The 26663-nt window shown below is 38.5% G+C and overlaps 1 protein-coding gene, 8 non-coding genes and 2 pseudogenes across 11 annotated transcripts; 7 read left to right on the top strand and 4 right to left on the bottom strand.

Annotated features, from left to right (window-relative positions):
* Positions 1-70: 70 nt before the first annotated feature.
* On the bottom strand, positions 71-277 carry LOC134001500 (small nucleolar RNA U3). Its single transcript, XR_009927536.1, has one exon. It is a non-coding gene; the product is annotated as a small nucleolar RNA U3 (small nucleolar RNA).
* A 583-nt stretch (positions 278-860) lies between these two features.
* LOC134001488 (small nucleolar RNA U3) lies at positions 861-1067 on the top strand. The gene has a single exon (XR_009927524.1). It is a non-coding gene; the product is annotated as a small nucleolar RNA U3 (small nucleolar RNA).
* A 1199-nt stretch (positions 1068-2266) lies between these two features.
* On the bottom strand, positions 2267-2473 carry LOC134001516 (small nucleolar RNA U3). Its single transcript, XR_009927551.1, has one exon. It is a non-coding gene; the product is annotated as a small nucleolar RNA U3 (small nucleolar RNA).
* Positions 2474-2948: 475 nt separating this feature from the next.
* On the top strand, positions 2949-3155 carry LOC134001498 (small nucleolar RNA U3). The gene has a single exon (XR_009927534.1). It is a non-coding gene; the product is annotated as a small nucleolar RNA U3 (small nucleolar RNA).
* Positions 3156-4643: 1488 nt separating this feature from the next.
* LOC134001514 (small nucleolar RNA U3) lies at positions 4644-4850 on the top strand. Its single transcript, XR_009927549.1, has one exon. It is a non-coding gene; the product is annotated as a small nucleolar RNA U3 (small nucleolar RNA).
* An 898-nt stretch (positions 4851-5748) lies between these two features.
* Positions 5749-5956, top strand: LOC134001513 (small nucleolar RNA U3). The gene has a single exon (XR_009927548.1). It is a non-coding gene; the product is annotated as a small nucleolar RNA U3 (small nucleolar RNA).
* Positions 5957-6411: 455 nt separating this feature from the next.
* On the top strand, positions 6412-6619 carry LOC134001489 (small nucleolar RNA U3). The gene has a single exon (XR_009927525.1). It is a non-coding gene; the product is annotated as a small nucleolar RNA U3 (small nucleolar RNA).
* Positions 6620-6822: 203 nt separating this feature from the next.
* On the top strand, positions 6823-7011 carry LOC134001522 (small nucleolar RNA U3; annotated as a pseudogene).
* A 1838-nt stretch (positions 7012-8849) lies between these two features.
* On the bottom strand, positions 8850-9056 carry LOC134001507 (small nucleolar RNA U3). The gene has a single exon (XR_009927542.1). It is a non-coding gene; the product is annotated as a small nucleolar RNA U3 (small nucleolar RNA).
* Positions 9057-9844: 788 nt separating this feature from the next.
* On the bottom strand, positions 9845-10046 carry LOC134001523 (small nucleolar RNA U3; annotated as a pseudogene).
* A 5170-nt stretch (positions 10047-15216) lies between these two features.
* On the top strand, positions 15217-26413 carry LOC134000744 (tumor necrosis factor alpha-induced protein 2-like). Of its 3 annotated transcripts, XM_062440216.1 has the most exons (11): positions 15217-15466; positions 17244-17883; positions 19442-19547; positions 20133-20255; positions 21086-21180; positions 21276-21368; positions 22002-22128; positions 23494-23616; positions 24347-24502; positions 24741-24862; positions 25784-26413. In XM_062440216.1, the coding sequence occupies exons 1-11, from the start codon at positions 15265-15267 to the stop codon at positions 25932-25934; spliced, it is 1938 nt and encodes a 645-aa protein (XP_062296200.1). In that variant the 5' UTR covers positions 15217-15264; the 3' UTR covers positions 25935-26413. The 3 variants fall into 3 exon arrangements, 2 of the variants coding, with proteins under 2 accessions (XP_062296200.1, XP_062296201.1); XR_009927441.1 differs by lacking the exons at positions 24741-24862; positions 25784-26413 and adding an exon at positions 24023-24126 and having other exon boundaries at positions 24347-24359; XM_062440217.1 differs by lacking the exon at positions 23494-23616.
* Positions 26414-26663: the final 250 nt, after the last annotated feature.

The following is a 26663-nucleotide window of genomic DNA, read 5'->3' as shown; positions in this document are numbered from 1 at the left end:
GCAATTTGAGTTTCTTCTGTGGAAATACATCAGACACATTTAAATTGAACACGTTGAAGAGATTAGACAGTCCACTCAGATCATGTTTCCTCCATCAGAGTCTTATTCAGAAACACTGAACAGTCTTCAACAGTGGAGAAGAAACAAAGTCTTCCCACCAGTTTCCTGCTCTGAAGGAAACATCTTAACTCTTCATCGTGGGCAGCGAGACCAAACTCTTTAGAAACACATTTCTCAAGTCAAGAACTAAAGAAATGATCCCTGAAAGTATAGTCTTGGTTTGTTGTGGATGTTTCTCAGGGTCTTATGTCTGGAGACGAGCACTCGTACTCCTGGTGAACTCCTGTAGCTCACAAACACACTCCTCCTCCTCTTCTTCCTCCTCCTCCTCCTCCTCTTCCTCCTCCTCCTCCTCCTCATATAATCACAGCATCATCAGTGACTAATTAATTTTGCAGAAACATGCTCACAGTCAGAGTTAATAGTTTAAAGTATTTTATGGGTAGAAATGATTTACACGAAAGTTTTTGACACATCTCTTTTTCTACCAGCACAAAATAAAAGTACTTTACTAAATGTTATATCCTCACATATTGTGTCGCCACATTTCTTTTTAATACACTTTTTAATTCACTCAAAAATAATAATTTATATCCTACAAATTAGTTTATTGTAGGATGGAGGAGGAGGAGGAGGAGGAGGAGGAGGAGGAGGAGGAGGAGGAGGAGGAGGAGGAGGAGGAGGAGGAGGAGGAGGAGGAGGAGGAGGAGGAGTAGTGTGTTTGTGAGCTACAGGAGTTCACCAGGAGTACGAGTGCTCGTCTCCAGACATAAGACCCTGAGAAACATCCACAACAAACCAAGACTATACTTTCAGGGATCATTTCTTTAGTTCTTGACTTGAGAAATGTGTTTCTAAAGAGTTTGGTCTCGCTGCCCACGATGAAGAGTTAAGATGTTTCCTTCAGAGCAGGAAACTGGTGGGAAGACTTTGTTTCTTCTCCACTGTTGAAGACTGTTCAGTGTTTCTGAATGAGACTCTGATGGAGGAAACATGGTCTGAGTGGTCTGTTTTGTTGTTGTCAATGAATAAAAAGGATCTTTAAAAGCCCTAATGTTTGTCTCTTGATAGTGTCATGACTCAGAAACTTTAATTGCACTAAAACATTAACAAGAATTTCAACTATGAAGTTGAGCTTTTCAACTTGACTGTGACAAAGTTTCTTGGTCCGTTTAGTACTTTTGTTTGGACAGAAATATTTCAACATCAACACTCTGACATGAACTTTGCTATGGATTGAAACGTTCATCAGAGGAAAACATTTTGACAACTTCATGGCCTTTCCTCTATTGTAACCAGTCATTATTTCAACTTATGTACAAACATATTTAAAATAGCAAGAGTTTTATTACATTTACTGATTTAAAGCATCAAAACACATGGCAGGCAGGAACGGGACATGGTGGAGCTCAGGATGCAATTACGCAACAAAAACTGGAACTCTACACAGGAAATACAAGATTAGACAACAAGCAAACAGACACAATAACTCAACGGAGAGCGGACGATCTGGAGGCGGCTGCAGAGAAGGAGCTGGCTTTCAGTATCGCAAGTTGATGAGAAGATGAAGTGCAGGTGGCTTGACGAGTTGATGGACAGCAGCAGGTGTGCAGGTGGATAGTGCAGGAAGGCTCCACCTCTGGCCAACTCCAGACAGAAACACAGGAAGAGACAGACAAACAGAGAAACACCCACAAGAGCGAAAGGAAAAAACACTATGACCCTGATAGTGATGATGCTACAATTAGAAAAAGACTTTGTCTGTTAAAGAGATGCTGATGAAGGACATGTGCTCCTACTTGGACTGTTTCCTGTGGGGAATAAATAATATAAAATGATTTATTAAAGTGCGGCTTAGATAATGTATTTTTAAGCTTCTTTCACAACTAGATATTTAAATAACGATGCAGATTTTATTAATATGAAAGTAATACTTGACCTAACAACTTGTAAGGATGTAATGAAAGAAAGGTCATGAAGTTGTCAATTATTATTCCTCTGAGGACTGTTTCAATCTACAGCAAAGCTCATGTCAGTCTGAGTGTTGATGTTGAAATATTTCACTCCAAACTAAAGTGTTAACTCAGCTTCATAGTTAACTTTCTGCTAAATGTTTAAGTACAATTACAGTTTTGTAATCTTCAGACTATTTAGATACAATTAAGCGCTTTAAATCAACTTTCTCTTTAGACAACTGCATAAATACACCACTCAGATCATATTTCCTCAATCAGAGTCTCATTCAGAAACACTGAACAGTCTTCAACAGTGGAGAAGAAACAAAGTCTTCCCACCAGTTTCCTGCTCTGAAGGAAACATCTTAACTCTTCATCGTGGGCAGCGAGACCAAACTCTTTAGAAACACATTTCTCAAGTCAAGAACTAAAGAAATGATCCCTGAAAGTATAGTCTTGGTTTGTTGTGGATGTTTCTCAGGGTCTTATGTCTGGAGACGAGCACTCGTACTCCTGGTGAACTCCTGTAGCTCACAAACACACTACTCCTCCTCCTCCTCCTCCTCCTCCTACTCCTCCTCCTCCTCCTCTTCCTCTTCCTCTTCCTCTTCCTCTTCCTCTTCCTCTTCCTCTTCCTCTTCCTCTTCCTCCTCCTCCTCCTCCTCCTATAATCATAAAATAATCTATAGGCAATTGGCTTCTTTTTTTTTTGGAGTGACCTTTGACACTTAGTGTATTGAAAAGCAGAGATACAATTTGATTGACATCTAATGTCATGATGTGCAAATGCACCCACAAGAGCGAAAGGAAAAAACACTATGGCCCTGATAGTGATGATGCTAGGAGGAGTGTGTTAGTGAGCTACAGCAGTTCACCAGGAGTACGAGTGCTCGTCTCCAGACATAAGACCCTGAGAAACATCCACAACAAACCAAGACTATACTTTCAGGGATCATTTCTTTAGTTCTTGACTTGAGAAATGTGTTTCTAAAGAGTTTGGTCTCGCTGCCCACGATGAAGAGTTAAGATGTTTCCTTCAGAGCAGGAAACTGGTGGGAAGACTTTGTTTCTTCTCCACTGTTGAAGACTGTTCAGTGTTTCTGAATGAGACTCTGATGGAGGAAACATGGTCTGAGTGGACTTCTTACTTAAGCAACAGTGTCTGTTGTCTGTATTTGTTGAATTGCTTAATGTTGTTCTCGAAGTAGCTTTCTCCTTCATCTCCCACTTTTTACACTAATCTAAAAATACAATATTAAGGCAATATTTAGAAATGCTTACTCATTTGAGCAATATCTGTTAACGCTATTCACTCTGAAATTGCTGCAGCTTCATATTTCACAAATGAAGGAATAATGTTTAAAATCAGGCAGGGAGTTCTGGTCCTCTGAAATGATGCGAACGTGGAAGTAACTTAAAACTGCATTCTATCAAAAGGTCACCAGGGGGCGACCGTTTTGGTGTCAAAAGGACTTCCGTCTCTATACAAGTCAATGGAGAATTCACCAACTTCTTACTTGATTTCTAACCTCAGTAAACGTTTTCAAAATGTGTTTATGGTCTCAATCGCTAGTTTAAAGCCTTCTTCAATGCAGTATGATGTTCATTTGTGAAATGTTGGCCTCCCTGATTTTATATGTGACGATAAAGAAGGGTATGCATTAGTGCGTGGCTACGTTGTGATTGACAGGTTGATGGGTTCACAGGTTCAGGAGGGCGCCTCTTTCTCCTCCTGATGCCCATATAAGTAGAATCCGTGGGTTTTTTTTACCCGGCATGCACCTGAAATTTTCAAGATGGCGCTGCTCAGATCAGAAACTGTTCACTTCCAAGCAGCAGTCCACAAACCAATGGTTGACGTCACGGATGTTACGTCCATTTTATATACAGTCTATGTTAAAAATGCAAAGTTTTGTCGGTTTAACAACTAAGTTTTGTTCACTTTAGTTCATTTTCAGTTTTTTTCCACCTGACTTCATTTCAGAGGCTTAAACATTAACTGTAGAAGCCAGATGCTCAAAATACTATAAACTCACTGTTTGCTGTCAACATATTTAGTTGCAGTTCATGTCATTTTCTCACTACTATATTTATTTAACTGAAAAGGTTTCACAACTTAATTCTATTTAATTATAGACGATATAAGGGACAATTTTCAAATCTGTTTAAGTCTGACACAGAAAAAAAAGTTGAACCTGAATCATCTTTTTATGTCGTGCAACATTATTCATCCACTCACAGCAGTGACCAGTCAAATATGAATCATACATGGAGAGGGAATTATTTATTACATTTGTGATAACTTCCCAGAGTTGTAACATCCTGCAGAGTTTTGACATCTGATTAGCTTTTAAACTCATGGGTGTGTTGCTCAAACTGGACTTTCTGCTGCAGATAACTGTAGCAAAATGCTCACACCAGTGCACGTCTTTGTTTTTTTATTGAGACAGTTTTAGTTTTTATCTGAATGCAGCCTGACAGCAGGGGAAGTCACTGTGATTATAGGAGGAAGAGGAGGAGGAGGAGGAGGAGGAGGAGGAGGATTGTGTTTGTGAGCTACAGGAGTTCACCAGGAGTATGAGTGCTCGTCTCCAGACATAAGACCCTGAGAAACATCCACAACAAACCAAGACTATACTTTCAGGGATCATTTCGTTAGTTCTTGACTTGAGAAATGTGTTTCTAAAGAGTTTGGTCTCGCTGCCCACGATGAAGAGTTAAGATGTTTCTTTCAGAGCAGGAAACTGGTGGGAAGACTTTGTTTCTTCTCCACTGTTGAAGACTGTTCAGTGTTTCTGAATGAGACTCTGATGGAGGAAACATGATCTGAGTGGACTGTTTGTTGTTGTTAAATAAGGAGAAAACACAGTTGTTTAATGTTGACTAATGTATTTTAAATTTGGCAGAACTTTGCAGAGAATCCACGTGTGGTCACTGAATCGATTTGATAAAAACCTGATAAAGGTAGTCTTGCTTTATCAAGTGTAACATAACTAACAAGAGAGTCAAGGCAAATTAATAAATGTGTGGTCTTCACATGCTCAGAGAGGAGGTCTGATCAGACAGCGTACAATCACAGCTTCATCAGTGACACAGTAGAGTTGCAGAAACATGATGTGAACCACCAGCTTAATCTCATGCTCACATTCAGAATTAATACTTTAAAACATTTTAGGAGTAGAAATGATTTACATGAAGGCTTTGACACATCTCCTCTTCTCCCAGCACAAATGACACCTGTGAATTCCTGAGAACTGAAACTATTGGACATTCATGAAAAAAATAAATGTACTTTACTTTATTTTATATCCTAACATATGATGACATTGGCTGTTAATCGAACCGTATTTCATTTTAATGCACTCGAAAATGTCACTCAAAAATAATCATTTATATCCCACAAATTTTATGATTATAGGAGGAGGAGGAGGAGGAGGAGGAGGAGGAGGAGGAGAAGAAGAAGAAGAAGAAGAAGAAGAAGAAGAAGAAGAAGAAGAAGAAGAAGAAGAAGAAGAAGAAGAAGAAGAAGAAGAAGAAGAAGAAGAAGAAGAAGAAGAAGAAGAAGAAGAAGAAGAAGAAGAAGAAGAAGAAGAAAAAGAAGAAGAAGAAGAAGAAAAAGAAGAAGAAGAAGAAGAAGAAGAAGAAGAAGTGTTTTTGTGAGCTACAGGAGTTCACCAGGAGTACGAGTGCTCGTCTCCAGACATAAGACCCTGAGAAACATCCACAACAAACCAAGACTATACTTTCAGGGATCGTTTCTTTAGTTCTTGACTTGAGAAATGTGTTTCTAGAAGAGTTTGGTCTCGCTGCCTACGATGAAGAGCTAAGATGTTTCCTTCAGAGCAGGAAACTGGTGGGAAGACTTTGTTTCTTCTCCACTGTTGAAGACTGTTCAGTGTTTCTGAATGAGACTCTGATGGAGGAAACATGATCTGAGTGGTTGGTTTGTGCAGTTGTCAAAAAAGAAAGTAGATTTTCAGGCATGTTAAAACCTCAATGTGTTTATAATCTCAGTGGACTGTCTAATCTCTTTAATTTACATGTCTGTTGCATTTTCTAAGAAGAAACTCAAATGCCTTCTCACAAATCTTCAAACAGCACTTTATCCTTCATTGAAAAGCAAAACTTTGCATCCAATGTCCATCTCTCTAAGCATCGACAGGTCAAAGCAAGATAATCAGATACACATTGTAAGTAGTGTAATCAGAATATTGTATTATCATGAGACAGGTTAGGACAAAGCCTTCTAGCTTCATACCTTCTCACAGAAGCAAGGTTAAAGGAGGAGGAGGAGTAGGAGGAGGAGGAGGAGTGTGTTTGTGAGCTACAGGAGTTCACCAGGAGTACAAGTGCTCGTCTCCAGACATAAGACCCTGAGAAACATCCACAACAAACCAAGACTATACTTTCAGGGATCATTTCTTTAGTTCTTGACTTGAGAAATGTGTTTCTAAAAGAGTTTGGTCTCGCTGCCCACGATGAAGAGTTAAGATGTTTCCTTCAGAGCAGGAAACTGGTGGGAAGACTTTGTTTCTTCTCCACTGTTGAAGACTGTTCAGTGTTTCTGAATGAGACTCTGATGGAGGAAACATGATCTGAGTGGTCTGTTTGTGCAGTTGTCTAAAGAGAAAGTGGAATTAAAAAGCTTAATTTATCTCAGTAGTCTGAAGATTACAAAAGTGTAATTGCACTAAAACATTTAGCAGAATGTTAACTATAAAGTTGAGTTAACACTTTTGTTTGAAGTGAAATATTTCAACATCAACACTCTGACATGAACTTTGCTGTAGATTGAAACAGTCCTCAGAGGAATAATAATTGACAACTTCATGACCTTTCTTTCAGTTCTTTCAATACTTATTGCCACCCGGCTTGGTGCCTGTATGTTTCCTTCAGAGCAGGAAACTGGTGGGAAGACTTTGTTTCTTCTCCAATGTTGAAGACTGTTCAGTGTTTCTGAATGAGACTCTGATGGAGGGAACATGGTCTGAGTGGCCTGTGTTTTTTTTTTGTTTAAAAGCAAGATACATGATAACATCTACAAAATATTTACCACAATCTGAGTGAAGCCTTGTTTCTGAACTATTTGGACATTTCTGACAAAAATCACGATATTTTGTTATATTCTAATGTCATGATGCTCCTGTGTAGGTCACAGAGACACATCTCCTTAAAACTGTGTTTCGGCTCAAGTGGTAAATTTCACAAACTTGTATCACACGTGCAAAGGTCCGGAGGATGTTTAGGATTCTTCTTCTTGGGAAAAACACTTTTCTGAACACATTTCATGTTAATCTGCCTCGTTGTTGTTCAGATAATACAGAGGAAAAGTGATGGATGATGTGAGAGTGTAATTTAATAATGGTTATCATTCATAGAGCTTTTGGTTGATGTTGAAGTCATGAGTATTGTTATTTTCAACTCATACTGTAGCAACATAAGGTTATCTTTTGGTGTACTACTTTTGGTCCACATTCCTGTGTGTTGTCATGCTTGCTCCATTCTGAGGGTTGCTTACTGACATTTGAGGTCGACTCTGCCAAACTTCAGATATCGTGTGATGGTTTACAGCTGCAGCTTAAGACATTAGAGACTAATCACTTTGTATTTCTATGTATCTTAAACTGTGTTAATGTGACTGTTACAACTCCAAGATTGTTTAGGGGATGACACGACTGGACGACTGAAGTAGAAGTACAAAATCAATCATTTATCAACAACTTAAGAAAAAGGAATTTGCAACCCAATTGCAAATAACAGGAAGCAAGCTTCACTAAGATCTGGCACTTAAATGAAAAGTAGAAATCTTATCAGTTGACATAAGCACTGTCTTGAAATGAGCGTAAACACACACAGCTCTACTGGAGATACTGGAGACTGATGACAAACAGGCAACAGCTGTGGTGATCACCTGCAGGAAGAGGTGGGCAGTACCTGGTGGGCCAGAGAAAGAAAAAGGACGTTATCAAGCCCTTTGACAAGCAGTTGAAGCCTGTCAAAGGGCTTGATAACGAGTTCATAATTAGAATCAGGTGTGTTAGAGTGGTGACATAACTAAAACATGCAGGCCAGTAGCTCTCCAGGGGCAGGGTTGGAGACCACTGTTTTAGAGACTGAGAGGACATGAGCTATTTAGCTGTTTCCTCCTGAGGCCTGAGATCAGACACCTACCTTAATGAGCTTTATCTCCCAGGCCCAGTTGAGATTACACCTATGTGCATATTAATTATGAAAAAAGACATTAAAGCTAGTAAAATGTCCTTTAATGGCAATGGTCTCCAACCCTGCTCCTGGAGAGCTACTGCTTTGCATGTTTTAGGTATCTCCCCACTCAAACACACCTGATTCTAATTATCAACTCGTTTTCAAGCCCATGACAAGCTTCAGCTGCTTGATGATGAGTTTATTATTAGAGTCAGGTGTGTTAGAGTGGGGAGATACCTAAAATATGCAGGGCAGTAGCTCTCCAGGAGCAGGGTTGGTGATCACTGTTTTAGAGACTGTTTTTTAACCTTGCTTCTGTGAAAAGTTAAGAAGCTAGAAGGCTGTGTCCTAACCTGTCTCATCATAATACGATATTCTGACTACAGTACTTACAATGTGTATCTGGTTATTATGATTTGACCTGTTGATGCTCAGAGAGATGGACATTGGATGCAAAATGTTGCTTTTGTTTAAGGCTTTGTGAGAAAATATTTGAGTTTCTTCTGTGGAAATGCATCAGAGACAAGTAAATTACAGGTTGAAGAGATTAGACAGTCCACTCACATTATAAACACTGAGGTTTTAACATGCCTGAAAATCTGTTTTCTTTTTTGACAACTGCACAAACAGACCACTCAGATCATGTTTCCTCCATCAGAGGATCATTCAGAAACACTGAACAGTCTTCAACAGTGGAGAAGAAACAAAGTCTTCCCACCAGTTTCCTGCTCTGAAGGAAACATCTTAACTCTTCATCGTGGGCAGCGAGACCAAACTCTTTAGAAACACATTTCTCAAGTCAAGAACTAAAGAAATGATCCCTGAAAGTATAGTCTTGGTTTGTTGTGGAAGTTTCTCAGGGTCTTATGTCTGGAGACGAGCACTCGTACTCCTGGTGAACTCTTGTAGCTCACAAACACACTCCTCCTCCTATAATCACAGTATCATCAGTGACTAATAGATTAAGAGCAGCTAAAATTGTGTTTTTAGCACAAGAAGTGAATTTCACAAAGTTGTGGCACCAGAGCAGATGTCTTGTGATTCATTAGGATTTTATTACGACACTATTCTGAACACATTTCATGTCAATATGTCTTCTAGTTCTTCAGATAGTACAGAGGAAGATGGTGGATGAACACAGGCACTTTTGCACTACATTAGCTGTGTCCCAATTCAGGGGCTGCATCCTTCGAAGGACGCATTTGAAGGCTGATTACGTCACAATGCCGCGCAAAGGCTGTCCCAATTCGAAGGCTCCTTCAAATGCAGCCTTCTTTTCCCTCTTTTTGGAGGATGCTACTATCCTTCGCGGCCTCCAATATCCCAAAATCCCTTGCACACTGCTGCTCAGTCCTGAAAATAAATTGTCGCTGACGGAGCCGCTTCTCCTCTTCCTCCAGAAAAAGGGAAGATTAAAAATAAAATCAAAAATTGCTCTGGTTTAATCATTTTTTAAAACTTTCTTTCTTCTCTGTCACTTCATTTTATTCTTTCTCTCGAGGCCGCAAAGGCCGTGTCCTTCGAAGGATGCAGCCCCTGAATTGGGAAACCCAGCTACTTTTTTTACTTTATCTAAGGAGAGAAAACTATTGATAATAAAGTAGTTTTACAGCTCTCTATAACACTCCTGTCAGAAGATATTTCCTGCAATGGAAACACTAAGCAGTCTTCAACAGTGGAGAAAAAAAAGAGAAGTATTTCCACCAGTTTTCTGCTCTGACAGAAACATTGTTAACTCTTCATTGTGGTCAATGAAAAAAAAATCTCTTTAGAAACAAACTACTCAAGGCAAGAACTAAATAAAATGAACCCTGAGAGTGTAGTTTTGGTTTTAAACATTTTTCCCAGTGGTGTAGAGGGTCACACCGCCTACACTCCACCACTATCACAAACAAAACACTGAATGTGTTTGTGGTATGACTGAAAGTGTCCGGAGAGCGGCTGTATTTCCTATAAAGGCTCTGTTCCAGACAGCTACAGTTTCAGATTCCTCAAGTGAAATCTGGTCTTCTCCCTTTTCCTCCTGTGGTAAGTTAGAGCATGAGCAGTTTGGAGACTTTCACTTTTCATTTTGCCCTTCAGTTTTTTGCAAAAGCTTGGGCAACAAGCCAACAAAGTGGTTGCATGACATAGTTAAAGGTTGTTTTGACATTTTGTGCAAAATTTACCACCAAGATTTAAAACAACCAAAGAAAAAAGCAACACCAACTTCCTTTTCTGTGGACAAGAACACATTTTCAAGAACTGACAAATATCTGGAAGCTGATTTTATTTAATGTGCAATCCTTGATCCTAATCAATAAAGTTTATATGAAGTTTTTAATCTACGGTATGGCTGAATGAATCACTGACTGAGATTTCAAGGTTTTTTCTTGTACTGTGAGACTCATGTAACATGCAGACACGGCCTGCAAGTGGTCGTGGTGGTGTTTGTTTATGTGTCACCACAGTCACCGACCACCCACACACACACACACACACACACACACACACCCCAACTCAACTATTTACTGTATAGACCACTTTGCACACAACATACTTGCTCCAAAGACTGAGGAAACACAGGGGGAAAGAAACAAAAGAAAGGAGACAAAACACAATAGAAGCAAAAAGGAAAAGTGGTAATTAAAGACAAATGATTATGTCATTATTAGAAGAGACTGATATAATCATTCATAGCTCGTGTTTTCCGACATGTGCTTTTTTAGTCCGGTTGCATCAGATATCACACTCAATCTGAAAACAACAATCATACCCTTCTGAGAGCCGTGAGAGAAAATGGTCTCAGTCCCATTAGCAGTGGGCAAACTGACCCACTTACAAGGCGCTCTCACAAAATTTGAGCTCAGCGGATCCCGCAGCCAGGTGTGCTTTGCATGCTGGGATGCAGATCATATATTAAGGTGTATATGAGAATATTTGAGGGAAAACTTTCCTCATTAAATATGCAGAGATAAAGTTGATTAGGTTTCCCACCCACAAATGAAACTGGGCCTCATTTTTAAATTTAGCATACACAAAAGAATTCATGCATGTATTCTCACATCAAAAGTTGTCAGAGGAAACACGCATAGATGCATAAATGGAAACCAGAACAGAGCAGTAGTTGACCAACATCCTGCCATCATTATTTTGCAAGTTCTCGGTTCAGTGTTCAATAAAGCTGCTGCTGCAGACACACATCAACTTCACACACCTGTGAGTGTTGCAGCCTTCAGGAAAGATGAGTTCGATGCTTCGCTGTTGTTTTCCCTGCAGGTCTGGTGGAGCAAAAGGTAAGAAAAACAGGTTACAACACGACTATAATCAGGTTATTAAAGCCATAGACAGGTTGTATGGAGGTTACATACTGACTACAACACACACATAGTGAGTAATGATGAACATTGCTGAGTTCATTCATTTTATTGTAACTAACTGACAAACATATAATAACAATCTATTGTATTACACCCATATTTATACATATCTAGCTAGTATATAAAATCTGTGCCTGTATAAGTTGATAAAACACACAGACATTGTACTGTATGCTCATATTAGTGTATTATAGGATATATGTGTAGCATATGTTTAAATAGATTGTTTTCTATGTGTTTATTTTATTGAATTATCATTTAGTTGTTTATTTATACAGGAAATTATATAAGAATATTCACTGAATAGACTAACGTGGCATATACTATATAAATCATGGGCATCGTAACACCTGCTCCCTTAACATATTTGAGATTGTATGGCTTTAGAAATGTTTACATTCATATGTTTTTCATATATTTTTTATTTATAATACATAAACAGAAGTCAGCTTTTTGTATGTTTTTATGTGTGTTTTACTCTGCCTGTGACACACATAGTACTGGTGGTCCATTTTACTGTGACCGTAACCCCCCAAAAAGGACTAATGTTGTTGTACATAAGTACCATTACAGCTGCTGGCTGATACAGGCCAGAAAAAAAAACTGGATATTGAGATTTTAAAAAATCCTAGTCGAGATTTTATTTTCAGACACCTTTACTTCTTCTGCCTTTTCTGAGATGTCTGGGTCGGTTTATGATCAGTCACAAGTATTTGGTACAAATCGATAAATGCTATAGTTGTTGTGTTGAGAACATGTTGTGAACATGTTATGATGACTCATGCAAAAAGTATTTTCTGAACGGCATCCAAGGTGTCACAAGGTGTTTGCAAGAAAAGTGAAATGGTTTGGGGAAATGTGCAAAAAGTGAGACAACATACTGAGAACATTTCCATCTGATGCAATGCTGCGGCCATGAAAAGTATTTTGACTTTGTATCTAGATAAAAATTAAACTGTACTTTGAAGAAGTGAGACAGGGTAACATGATGAAAGGAGGACTATCCCCAGAAAGAGGTACTGGTCTGGGACTGTCCAGCACTGACAGAATGATGAAACCGAAGACAACTTCAGAGAGTCCCTTAGAAGAAAATCACCTGACTGATGTTGAGATGCAACCACTGGACTCCACCATAGTGTAATAGTGTTATAAGGCATATCTTTGTTTTGGGGATTTTTGGGGACTTAAAACAACAGTCAGGTGTCCAAATGTACATTGAAACACATTTTTCTTGCTGTCCTCCATTCCTTCTACTCTACTAACCATTACAAGATCCCTTCATAATGCACTTACAATGTACACGGTCGCCCATAAAGTTGGAATTTTTTTTTTTCAGACACATTCCTCTTTTTATTTTCTATTTATACACATCAGCAATCACCTTTGACCAGTTGCAATGAGATTGATCAATACAATTTTGAGAATATATACACTTTATCTATCAATAATACATCACAATTTCACAATCATTTCATGGAAAGAGGTCAAAAATATTTTATTCCAACTTTATGGGCGACCGTGTAAGTGATGGAAGACAAAATCCACAGTTCTCCTTCTGTGCAAATAAATGTATTTAACAGCTGATCTGAAGCTAATATGAAGCTTCAGCCGTCCATATGAGTCAAATGAAGTAGATAGCTTTCAAAGTTACAGTGTTTTTAGAGCAAAAGTCCCTCTTTTTGTTACTATACTTCGACCACAGCTCAACAGGGAAACACTGTAATCATTTAGTGCAAAAATGCATTTAAAAGTTTGTCTGAGGCTTATACAGTATTAGGCCTCAGCAGTCTGAGTTACTCATATCAAGTGGCCTTATGATGGGATCTTCTAATGGTCAGTATTAACAGGAGGAATGATAACAGCAAGAAAAACATGTTTTAATGTTCATTTGGGCTCCTGACTGTTATTTTAATATGGACTAGAAAAACTGTGCACTTGTCCTTTAAACATGGTCAAAGAGACAAAAGTTAAAACAGCTTGTTTTAGACAGAGGCTAAACTGAGGGGCTGCATAAAGGGCTAATGTAAGATAAATAAAGACGTTTTTTAAACTGTATATCATGCAAAGATATTCCAGTTGAGCCCTAACATATAAATATAGACCTGTAAATGTGCATAATATATCCCCTTTAAACAATTAATCATGAAAATAATTGGTTGATTAATCAGCTGTGAAAATAATCATTAGTTGCAGCCTTTTTCTGAACCAAATTGAATGAAAATCCAGCCTACAGTTGCTGAGTAAATCACTCTGAGCTAAAGTTCTAGTCTCACATACTGGCCAACATTGCCTCACCATCCAAATAAAGTCTGGCCTGGTCTGTGTGTGTGTGTGTGTGTGTGTGGGAGAGAGAGAGAGAGAGAGAGAGAGTGACAGAGAGAGAGAGAGTGTGACAGAGAGATAGAGACAAACAGGGAAAGAGAGCGGATTTTCCGAGGCACATGCATCATGTATAGCAGGAGGAGCTTGTTCCTTTAAAAGCAGCCTCCAGTTCAGAGTTAGAGGGCAGCTGCTGTGAGATCAGGGTAAGTGACACTTCTGGACGAGTTAGACAAAAAAAAAAGTGCAATAGATAAACACTGTACAGATAGATATTTATCTGTATGTCTGCACTGGCTGATAGTGTGTTTACTGTTTCCTGTTACTCTTAAGAGAGTTTCTTCACATTGCAATGTTAAAAGTTACATGCAAGGGAAGGCTGATACTTTTGTTTGAACTTTTTTTGGAAATTGGATCATCAGCAGGCTTTTTTAGTTATTAATTAATGAAGGTGAAAGGTAACTGTTGTCACTGAAAAACAGTTTTCTTGTTTACTGTCATTACCATGGTGCGTTTTTTCATGTGTTATCTGCATGGTCGGGTTTTTTTAATGTGGAAAACGACGATGATGATGTGGAACAAATGGATTCTGGATGAAGCTTTGTTCATTGTTTATTCATTTATTTATTTGCTTATAACAGTTTTATTACAGCTCTTTTAATGTGTTTTCATTCCACTTTGTGTTTTGTTAAAGCAGCTTATGTTTGGAGCAGTTAGTGAATTGTTTAAAAAAAAAAGCTAAACTTTAAACTTTCTTTTAAGTTTAAATGTGACATAATACAGTCATTTAAAGGAGCAGTGTGTAAGATTTTGTGGCATCTGGCAGAAATGGAATATATATTTTCATAAGTATGTTTTATTTAGTGTTTAATCACCTGAGAATACAAAGCATTGTGTTCTTGTTACCTTAGAACGAGCCCTTTATTTATGCAGAGGGAAAATGTAAAATGTTGGATAATTTGCTTTGGGCATCCCACAAAAAGTCTAGAAAAGCTGCAAGTTGTGTTTAAGGTTAGCAGAGAGAGCTCAACATAAGTTAACCATTTGGTTTGTTGGAAGTCTCCAGTGTGCATGCTTTGCAAATAGGGCAACTCAGTGAAAGATTTATATGGTCATAATGAGCTTAATCAGCATGATGTGATCTCGATTGGTGAGGGCTTGAATGTAACAGATGTTCATTTATTTGTAAGAGTTTCACAGTGTGGGTTTAAATTCAATCTTAAAGGGGGATAAAATGTTAGCATTTTTTTTTAAGCTTTCCACTCAGCTACTCTTCTTTTTTTTTAAACATCTGCTGGTATTTTGTCTCCACAGGGTTGACAGCACCTTTCTCAGCCTGCTGGTTACATTTCTCAACCCGGGTAAACATGAGAACACGCTCAGACTCAACGGATTCGGGGGGCTTCACCCTCAGCCCTCCCTTGGACCCAAATGGGAGACCTGGGCCAGGAAAGGGGTTGAAGAAAAAGTTCCAAAAGTTATTTGGAGGCAGCAAAACTCAAGCCAATTCTCCCGCCATCTCCCCGACTGATGGACACCGTTCACCTGTTGAAGAGGAGCCGCATAACGGTCAGTTTACGGCGCTTACATCAAAGACATCCATCCATTAGCCATCTGTTAACCATTAATGTTTGAATGGGACTGACACGAAGAAACTGAAATATTTTAGGAACAGAGATAACTTTTTAGGTACTGTAGGTGCAAAAGCATAAGAAAAGTATGCATTAAATAGAAAAGTTTTTATTTAACAATTAACTTGAAACAGCAGCAGGTTTCCTTGGTAACACCTGCACACAGTTTTTCGGGTAGTCAGCAGGTCGATTGTTCCTCCATCTTCGGAGAAGTCGCCACAGTTCTTCTTCTTCTGTGGATTTCTGCATCTAAGCTGCTCCTGTCTCTTCATGTTATCGCAGACTGACTCCATGATGTTGAAATTAGGGCTCTGTGGGGGGGGGGGGGGGGGGGGGGGACCATCTTCTGCAGGACTCCTTGTTCTACTTGTTGATGAAGATGGTTCTCGATGGCTCCGGCTGGATGTTTGGGGTTGTTTAAATTCCTCTCTGACACAGATGTCAAAGTGTATGAGGACTTTCTGTGTTGGATAAATAGTGGAAAGGCAAAGTAAACCCATCACGAAAGCTTTTCTAAACAGTTTACAGACCAAGACCCTTCTGTTACAGTAGTTCTCCAAAGGTTCGTGGTGACATTCAGAATAACTAAACATAGTGGAAATAAAAACATGGTTACATGTGTAATAGTGCGTGTAATTTCCCTCACAGACTGGTTTTGTATAATCGACAGGAATCCAAACATCCTATTGCACAACACTGTATTTGTAACTCCCTGCTGAAATAATGTGACACCAACAGCCTTTATAATAAGTGACCTGGTGAGGAATTTTGACAATTACATGTATTTTATAAAATATATATAAAGGGGGAAACAACTTTTAACCTCTAATTGGGAAACAACTAAAATTAGAACTGGATTAATCAGATTAGTGGATTAAAGCTATTTTGTTAATCGATTCAATGTTATGAGTCATTTTTTAAAGTAAAAAAGTCCACATTATCTGATTCCAGCTTCTCAAATGTGAATATTCTCTGGTTTCCTTGTTCTTTTATGATTGTAAACTGAATATCTTTGAGTTCTGGACAAAATAAGACACATATCACAACAAGACAGACATCATCCTGATCAACTGTTTTCACCATTTATTGAAGTTTGATGAACTAATTACTTAATGAGGTTGCAGCCGTACTAAAGATTAACTTCATTAGGGCTGCAACTAAGGATTCTGTTAATTAAATTATTGTTTTAACTTTCGATCAGTCAATTAATCTTTTGGTTTTAAAAATGTCAGAAAATAGTGAAAATGTTTTTATTTTGTCCCAATCAACAGTGCAAACAGAGACAAGACATATTCTTTATAAAAGGTACAATACAAATATAGCCAGTAGATAGAAAAAAGGGGGGGAGTGGGAGGCTGCACAGAGGACTGAGTTATGTAGAGTGACCTCAGCATTAAAGGCCTTCTGGAGAAAAGAAAAACAGCAGCAAGTATTTAATGGCTATTATTAGAGCTGAAAAGACTCATGAGATAGTGGAGCCAAAGAAAGTTTTGGTGAAGAACTGATCTTGTGACATGCTTGTGAAGGAAGCTTTTGTTTGTCTTAAACCAAAATATATTTGGGTTTTGGACTGTTTGACATATTGGTAACGGGCATTATAAATATCATCTGTATTTTTGGAAGTTATAACAGGAAGTTTAGACACCACACTTTATTGTAAACAACATCTCCAAAAGCTCAAAACAAGGCCTCCACTTTGCTTTTTTCTCTATCAGTGATCGCCACATTTGAGCAATGCCTCGAGGACCGTCGCTTATGTGAGGCCAGCCAACTACTGATCGAGAGAGAGGAGCGTCTGTTTGAGGAGATAAGGGAAGCAGAGGAACTCAAACATAAGGAGGAAGAAATAGACAGGCTTGCTGCAGACCGCAGAGCCCTGGAGGACCTCATAAAGCAGATTCTGAAACAGTCCCTCAAAACAGAAGTCAACATTGAGGCTCTAACATCTGCTGTGAAGGCTATCCGCCAGGAGGAGGAGCAGGACCAGCTGTGGAAGCAGAGGGGTGGGACACCGCCGGCCTGGAGGCCCAGCGAATGGGAGGAGCTCCACGATTCGACCCTTTGCAGCTTGATGACAGAGCGAATGGAAAACCCCAGCCCCCCTGCAGACAGTGTGGTGGATAGGTCATCTCTCCAGGTGGACGTCTGTGGAATGGGCAAGCAGCTGAAACAGGACCTGCAGTGGGTGGTGGATGTGGTAAAGACCTGCTACCCGCCGGAGATGCACATCTGTAATTCCTACGCCAGGTGGTACCACCAGTTCTTCAGCGCCAGACTCAGAAAGATTGCAGAGTTTGGTCTAGGAGACAAGGACTGCACTTTCCTCCTGCGCTGGGTGAACGAGTTTTATCCAGAGTAAGTTAATCATTCAGTTTATCCTTTTATTATAAGACAATAACATGGTTTAATACAGCTTTTGGTGAAGCAGCTCATATTTCTGAATGCATCCTGTCCATGTGTTGGTCCATCAGTCCATCCTCTGTCCAACATATTAGACCAAGATTCCTCAACAACTTCTCAACACATTAATAGTAAATTGTAGTGGTGGAATCTAACCAAGTGCATTTATTCAATTAATTAATAAATAATATATACATAAAGTATTTCCATTTTCCAAGATTTTTCAGCTTTATACTTCCTCTAAATTTTGAGGAGGATTTAATTCTGAATTGGGCCATTCTGCATAATAAGTGCTGTTACATTTGGTTCTTTTAATGTATTTCTTCCAATTACATTTTAAAGGCAATTTACTTTAAACTTTTACCAAAGTAGAGGATCTGAGTGCTTCTTCCACCACTGGTAAATTAAGTATCAGTATTCATGATCTCCAGAGGAGAAGTCCCAGTTATTTTGGAGACCATGTGGTCCTCAGGTCGAACATTCATCCACCAAAATGTTGGTCATGGGGTTTGTTTGACTTTGGTCCACAATGGTATCTAAAGAACAAATTAAATTGGGTATTCATGTTCTCAAGAGCATAAATCTTGTTGTCTTTAGTGCTCACTTTTCTAATCCACCAAATTAGGGCCAAAATTGTCACATGAACTACAGATATATTACAATTTAATGTACATACATTTTCTCTGATGCTCCCCAGATGATAAACCCTTTGAATTTTGGGTACCACACTGCTTTAATTGAGCATTATCCTGTGGAAGGAACATTTCAGTCTAAAGTCGCACTTATATTTACTGACTTTTCCTCCAATCTTTTCTGCATAAAATTACTCTTTGGTAAAACTGGTCACAATCAGTAGATTCATGCTACCAGTTACCAGAGCAGATATTGCTTTGTTTTGTTGAGAAACACTGCTCCAGAGAAAACGTAGGGTTAGGGTTAGGGTTATTTTTAAATTAGACTTTTTATCTTGTGTTGAATGACTGGTGGAGACAAAACAGTGATGTTATGAGAAAATGTTCACAAAATATCCTGAATCTCCCTTTGTGTAACTGGGCCTTATCCATGGCCTTCGTGTGTGAAAGAGGAAGCGCAACTGTTACCCTCAACCGCTCAGATGGATCCAGATAAAGCAGCTCGCCCTTAAATTGTGAAATCATCCAAGGGGGGCAGCACAGTTCAAACTACACCACAAAAACACACATTGAATTTGGTTTTATAGAGGCACACCCTGGTATTCACAAACAAGTTGGTTTCATACCTTACACAACATGTTGCTGCCTGTCCTTGTCTTGGAAACGCTGAACACACTCACTGAAGTAGAAGGATATGAAACAAGCAGATTGAGGGGAAGAAGTTGAAGTGAGAAAGTAAATTATACCTGCAGGAACACACTGGGCCTCACAGATTACTGATGTAGAACAAAACACAAGTGTTATTACTTTCGGTTATCTGGATGTGTGCAAAACAGCATTGTTAATGAACGTGAATGTGATGTTTTCTCTCTCTGTGTCAGAATCCTTCAGAAGCTGGCCGATGAGATCGATCATGAAGCTCTGGGGTGGCTGCTGCCCGAAGATTTACTGGAACCTCTAGAGGAGCAATACCTGAACAAAAAACAGGTTAGTTTCATCAGATTTTAGGTTTAGTTTGGTTGGGTTTGGTAGTTTTACTCAAACTGCAGGTCTTGTTTTTGGTGTTTTTTTTACACTAGAAGCATGCTGTAACAATCCAGATGTTTTTCAGTCAATTAGTGTGAGTGAGATATCGCAGCTACTATGGGTTAGATTGTCATTACATCCCACTAGGCATCGTTTGTTTGGAGCACATACAAATAAGAGAAGCAATGAAAAAAACATCAAGGAGCTGTATGGCATAAAAAAATCCACATATAAGATCAATAAATAAGCTTAATAGACATAAAAAATCGAATCGAATAAAGTATCTACAAACAGTCACAATGCTAAGACCTACGAAGCATTTAGTGGTGGGATTGCAGAGGGATTGACCCATTTCCAGCAGCAGTTAGTTTTATAATCAGGTATTACATAGCGATGCCTTGATGTCAACAGGCAAAATTCACTTGCTGCAACATGCCCAGATGAAGACAAAACACTTTTTTATGGGCCTTATTATCTGACCTCAAGCTCCAGCCACGTGTTGTTTTTCTCTCCAGACAATAATCAGTGTTTTTTTTGTTCATGCAGAGTGATCTGACAACTTACATCGGCCGCGTCCTGGAGGAAGCACGGGAAAAATGGGATAAAGGAGAGAATCCCGAAAGAGAGGACGGCTGCTTCGTCAGTACAGTGTCCTACGACATCATTCAGGTACAGTTTCATCAACACAACATGATGTTAAATCAGAGTTTTCACAGAGACGATATCACACACAGCTGCAACTAACAATTATTCTGTTTATTAATTTCTGGATTAATCATTTGGTACTTAAAAAAATCAAAAAACTGTGGAAAAATGCTCCAAGTGACACATCAAATTGTGTGTTTTGATAAACGTTTTTTGCTTAAAAACTGCTGAAACTATGAATTAATTATCAAAATATGTTCAGCTTAATTGAGGCAATTAACTAACCAATTAATCAACTAAATGTTTCAGCTGTAGATGACGTGTTTTCTCGATTTGTTTTCTTCTGTTATGTTATTTTTAGTGCTAGAATGACTATGACATAATAGCTTTAAATGTTTTTTTTGTGCTCATTAAATCATTTGATTGTGATGGGTAAACATATCACAGAAATAGTGCCTTCAGTGTTTTATGGTGCCCTCCGCCCTGTAATCTAGACCAGGAAACATGGAGGAAGTTGCCGCCAATGAGGGAATTTTCCACATGAGTCCCACCACAATATTTTTCTGGCCGGTTTCACTTATTAACTAAAGCCACACAGTGTAAGAGAAAAAGATTAACCAACATGGGTAATTCACTGTGAGATCAGGGTCACGGTGCCACATTGAAAAGGGTTAGTTGTGTTGGTTTTAATCACGGAAGTATACGGTTGTTTAAAGTGCTGTCAAGTTTTAATTGATGGTGTATGAAGATATGAAAAAAAGGCTAGTATTGTGTAAATGACATCACTCTTTCTCTCTGTTGTTTCAGTTATTTTTAAATGCTGTAATTAATTTGTGTTGTCTTTCTGTCTTTAGCTTATCAATGGTATCGTGACTGCAGCTATAAAAATTGTGGGAGATCAACGAAAGGCCCAGAATCTAACACGGCCACTGAAAAACTTACTAGAAAGGTAAGAAGACTGATTATTTGCTTCTAAATGCTGTCATTTATGAGGGCTTTTAGTTTTATTCTTAATAATATCGCCTGTCAACTAAACTCCTGCAGGTTCAAGACCTTTCAAGACGACATCATGAAGCGAAGCAAACCGAACAGCAAGCCGTTCATCAAGGCGAACCTCGGCTGTGTCAAACAGTTCAGGTACTTTTTTGACATTTAGACAAACTCACACCTTCAAGGACAGATTCACAATAGTTCAAGTGTGTCTGAAAACAGCAGCCAGGTCTCCATGTGATCAATGACAGAGGTTTTCCTCATTGTAATCATTCCTCCTGTTCATACTGGCTATTAAAAGATCTCCTTCATGTGCTTTCAATGGGAGCCAAAATCCACAGTGAGTCCACACAGTCATTTAAAGGGTGATGTGAAGCTTCTATTGAGCTTAGTTAGTCATATCAAGTAGATATCTGACACATTTACAGTCTTTTTAGCATTAAATTCCCTCTTTGTGTTTCCCTGTTGAGCTGTGGTGGAAGTATAGTAACAAAAAGACTTTGACACTAAAAACACTGTAACATTGAAAGCTATCTACTTGATTTGACTCATTTGGACAGCTTCAGATTTACTTTTAAATACATTTTTCTAACAGAAGGAGGACTGTGGATTTTGTCCTCCATCATACATTGTCAGTGCATTATGAGGGGATCTTCTAATGGTCAGTATGAACAGGAGGAATGATTACAAGAAGTTCATTTGGGCACTTGAACCTGTCATCATCAGATTAAAATATCACTGTGAGCTTAACTGAGGGGTTTTCCTGTGATCTGTCTGTAGGGACGTCCTTGTTACGAGGAGCCAACTGTTCCCGCAGGATGTTCGGGAAAGCTGTTTGTCTATCCTGAATGACATGAAACTGTCTGCTCACACGTATTTACTAAGCTCTGTGCACGAAGTCCTCAAGGTAAGTTTATTAACTACTGATTTCATGTTTCTCATGTTTCTTACAATCAACTAATCCCATGAAAAGTGAAAGGACATATCCAAGGCCTGATCTATCTTATTCCTCAGTGAACCACAGTATAGCACTAGCTGACCTGTTGCTTCATCACCAAGAACACACACACTGCAGTTTATTTTGATTTAATCCCACACACCACAGCTGAAAATAGTGCCCAAAAAAATGCAGTAAATCTTCCAGTTTGAGGAGTTTTTGATAATAAAAAAAACTGCAGGGCTAAGATTGACCTCTGCAGTGATCTTTGGGGAACTTTTATGGAATTCACTGAAAATAAGATAAGTGTTTAGAAGCCGCAGAATCAGGAAATCAGCCAAAACTGACAGACTAAACATGTTTTTTATCTGCTCTAAAACCTCACAGCTGCTTTCTTCTGACACAGATCTGGCAAACTAAACTTTTCTCCTATTGCCCTGATATTCAATTATTTGTATAAGAACAGCATCGATTATAAACATCTACATTTAGACAACAGTTTATACATTTAACCTGTTTTTTTTATGTATTCTTGCACCAAACAGTAATTTTCCTTTGATTTCTCTGTTTTTCTATCAAAGGGTTAGGGTTAGGGTTTAGGGTTAGGGTTAGGGTTAGGGTTAGGTAATTCTAGCTTCAGTAAGATATTTAAAGTAACAAAGGCGGGCAAAATGTAATTAACAAAACAGAAATAACAACAACAAAAAAAGCAAAACATCAATTAACAAAAGGGAAAAAAAGGGAATATAGATATACAGGGTGTCCATAAAGTATCTTTACAATTTAACACATTTATTTCAAAAGCAAATGAATAGACAGATCTTAATACACTGCTATATGGTCATCATTAGTTGCACGAAGCACATCAAGACGGTACTCGATTTCTTGCCATGTTGGCTGTAGCAGAGCCTCATCAATGGTGGCAATGGCATCAGTGATGTTTAGCTTCAGGTCGTTGATGTCCTGATAACCACTGAGTACATAGAACAAATCTGATTAACATATCTCATCAAGAATTTTTTTTAAATTGTAAAGAGACTTTGTGGAAACTCTGTATAGTCTTTTTTTAATTCAGCAGATATTATGTTTCCCTAAACCTTTATTTGAGATCTGGGAACCACATCCACACAGATTTGCTGAGTTTTAGTTACTATTTGGACACAACAATCATTAAAATGTGCTCATGAGTGTCACTGTGTAGATGGATAACAACTACAATTTTAACCCTAGCTCTAAGCTGATTATTATCTGCGTTACCATGGGCGATCTGCTTGTGGTGAAAGTCAGAGATAAAATATTTCACTGTCTCATGCATCATGTTTGTGTCTCATACAGCCACATTACCGCAAACTGGGAATCAGCGACTGGCTGAATAAGCCAAGGCCGTTTGATAATCTGCTGCACAGCATTGAACAAGAGATTGGGGAACTTCAAGGTTCAACTGAAGCGTGTCACCAGGTAAACTGAAGAAACCATAAAACACACTCTTCAATTTACCTTAAAGGTTAAGCCACTGTTTGTTTGTTCAAGTTTCAAGCTCCTTAAAGGTGCAGTGTGTAGAATGTAGTGGCATCTAGCAGAACAGACAATGCAGCAATGTTTGAATTATTGTATAAACCCATTAAAATAGGAATCATTCATTATGTTACATTGAGCCCTTTATAGCTACATAGGGAGCAGATCCTCCTCCACAGAGCCCGCCATGTTGCTCTGCCATGTTTCTACAGTAGCCCAGAATGGACAAACCAAACACTGCCTCTAGAGAGCGTCTTTCTTCATTTTTGTGACTTGGTTAGGGTTAGGGTTAGGGTTAGGGTTAGGGTTAGGGTTAGGGTTGCGACTAACGTAGTTTCTTCTATGGAAGGAGGAGGAGGAGGTATTCATTGCTTGCAATCTGCAACCTCAACCCTAGATGCCACTGAATCCTACACACACATTTAAGCCAAGCAAGATTTAAGAGTCTGCTAAGTGAGTTTCAAATTGTACAGAAGTTAAAAGACACCAATGGCTGCCTGGATGTTAAGAAAATGCAAACTACAGTATGGTGTGCAAAACAGTAATATCTGAAATATTCATAGTTGTTATAGTAAATGGTGTAAAACATGGGAATTACTGTTATAGTTCTAGAGATAGTTTAATATGATGCTAAAGTAACAGTTTTTGGTCCTAATTACTGATTTGATTTCAGGAGCTGATTGGCCAGCTTCACCAGGAAGTGACAATAGAATATGTGAGGAGGCTCCTGAAAGGTGAAGTCAAACTGAAGAACAAGGAGCAGGAAAAGAAGGCCTACAAGACCGTGAAAGACAACGCAGAGAGTTTGCACAGTTTATTCATAAGACAGGTGAGACTCAAGCACGAAATCTAAAAGTATTCATCCTTAGTTGCAGTGTATTATTGTTCAACAGAAACTCCAAAGGAAAAAATAAATCACTGAACTGACCACAGACTGGAATTACTATATATTCCTGGGAAAATCCATGGAAAAAACATTCACACTAATGACAAACCCCTCCATAAAACACTTGGCGGATGTATCACTGTTGAAAGGAACTCAATGTCTAAACTAAACTATTTCACAGGGATCAAAGGAGGACTGGCTGAAGGAAATCCTGAACAAGATTGCCGAAGTGCTGAAACTCCAAGACCTCCCCGCCATTCAGATGGAAGTGGTATCACTGGCAGCTGATTGTCCTGACCTCAGGTAGCCATTACACTCTGCATACTGGATTAATTTCAACAGTAGCAGAAGCAAATGTGAAGCTGTCTTTATTTAGCTCTGTGTGAATGACCTAAATTACTTGATATAGGATGAACATCAGCAAACTGAGGGGCAACAGGAAGTGAACTGGGCTAAAACCTCACTGATGAGTTCAGATGTTTTCTGGCAGCAGGAAGATTATTATGAGCCAAATTCCTAGAGAAGGGTCCAAGAAAAAGATAAAGCTGTTTAATGGAAGCTGTTGATTGAGTCAGTAATGTTCCCATGAGAGTTTAAAGTCAACAGATGATGATGTTTCTTTCCAAATGTTTATTGTGACAGTAAATCTTTAATCCTCTGCTCTCATAGTCAGTGTTGCAACAAAAACCAAAGAATAGAATAGTTTTGGGAAACATACGTTTTTGCTTTCATGCGGTTTGATGAGAAGATTGATATCACTTTTAGCCCCAGTAACATCTGTACCAGCACCTCTAAAACTCACAAACTAACATGTCATATCTTATGTCATATCAAAGGTCTTTATTTGTTTATATAGCACTTTTCATACAAGTTAAATGATGTACAAGGATACAGGTAAAATACCAGAAAATTAAAACAAGCAGATTTTTAAATAAATATATTAATAATATGATACTACTTAAAAGCCTGGCTTAACAGATGTGTTTTTAGTAACTTATATCCTAGATACATATTGCATATTTGCTCACTATAATCTGCTTCATTGTTATAATAATCCTCTAATAATTAGGTTCATGTTGTCCTGGATTAAGACTAGAATAGATTTTTGGGTATGCACAATATTACGATATCCAATCTTGTATCACGATATCGCTCTAGTATCAATATTCTGCTCTGCCGTAATTAAAGCATTAATTTCTAATCTTTCCCTTCTTTCATCCACAGTGGAAAACACGTTTCGGCTCTGCTGAAGCTCAAGACGAACCTCACCAAAGCCCACAGGAAGACAGTCAAAGACACTCTGTCCGACACGCTGAGAGAAACCAACACGCTCAACGCTCAACGGCCTTTTTTCTCCAGAGTTCACGTCAAATGAGACGTTCACTCCAGTGATACGGTCTCCTCATTTCAGTCATTTTAAAAGTGAATTGTACAGTATTATGTATCATACAAACAAAACAACAAACAAACAAAGCAGAAAAAGTCCGATCTCGGATCAAATGTTACTGTTATAATGAACTTAAGCTGGAAATAACATTGTCTACAATAATAATATCAAAATAATGAGTTACTGTATGAATGTATGTGCTAGACTGGTGCTTTTCCAGTATGTGTGCGTCTAAGAGGTTTCAATGTTTTTTAGGGGAAATTTACCACGCCAGAGTTTGTATGTGAATGTGTTTGTTCAAATCAAATCAGTATTATAGTATTTTCATATAGTGTTATGTATATTTTGACTTACATGTGCAATAAAGGGAAACTGAGATGTAATATTATATTTTTGAAAATAGTCGTTTCATGTCATCTGCTGTACAAATTATCATTAAAGTGTTAAATTTAAGTTTATAAATAAATGTGCTGAAACTTCTGTGTGATTTGACAGTGATTTCCTATAAGTCTTTATATACCCTAACCATTAACCCTAACCCATCTGTTCATCATCTTATCAGGGTGATTAAAGAAATACAAAACCTTAACTGTTATATAATGCAGTGGTTCTCAACCTGGGGTCCAGGGGCCTCCAAGGGTCCTTAAGGGAGTTCTAGTGGGTTCCCAGAAAAATTGATAATATTTTAATTTTGCTGTTATTGCATTGACTAGAAGT

Source organism: Scomber scombrus, chromosome 19 (assembly GCF_963691925.1).
Source record: "Scomber scombrus chromosome 19, fScoSco1.1, whole genome shotgun sequence".
Taxonomy (NCBI): domain Eukaryota; kingdom Metazoa; phylum Chordata; class Actinopteri; order Scombriformes; family Scombridae; genus Scomber; species Scomber scombrus.
Note: the sequence above shows the minus strand (reverse complement) of the source record. Positions and strands in the feature narration are given on the sequence as shown.

Excerpts from the sequence above, each read along its gene's own strand:
- LOC134000744 (XM_062440216.1), top strand. The coding sequence starts at position 15,265 with ATGAGAACACGCTCAGACTCAACGGATTCGGGGGGCTTCACCCTCAGC. Across the intron at positions 22,129-23,493 it reads CTGTGCACGAAGTCCTCAAG|CCACATTACCGCAAACTGGG; the intron begins GTAAGTTTATTA and ends TGTCTCATACAG. Across the intron at positions 24,863-25,783 it reads GCTGATTGTCCTGACCTCAG|TGGAAAACACGTTTCGGCTC; the intron begins GTAGCCATTACA and ends TTTCATCCACAG.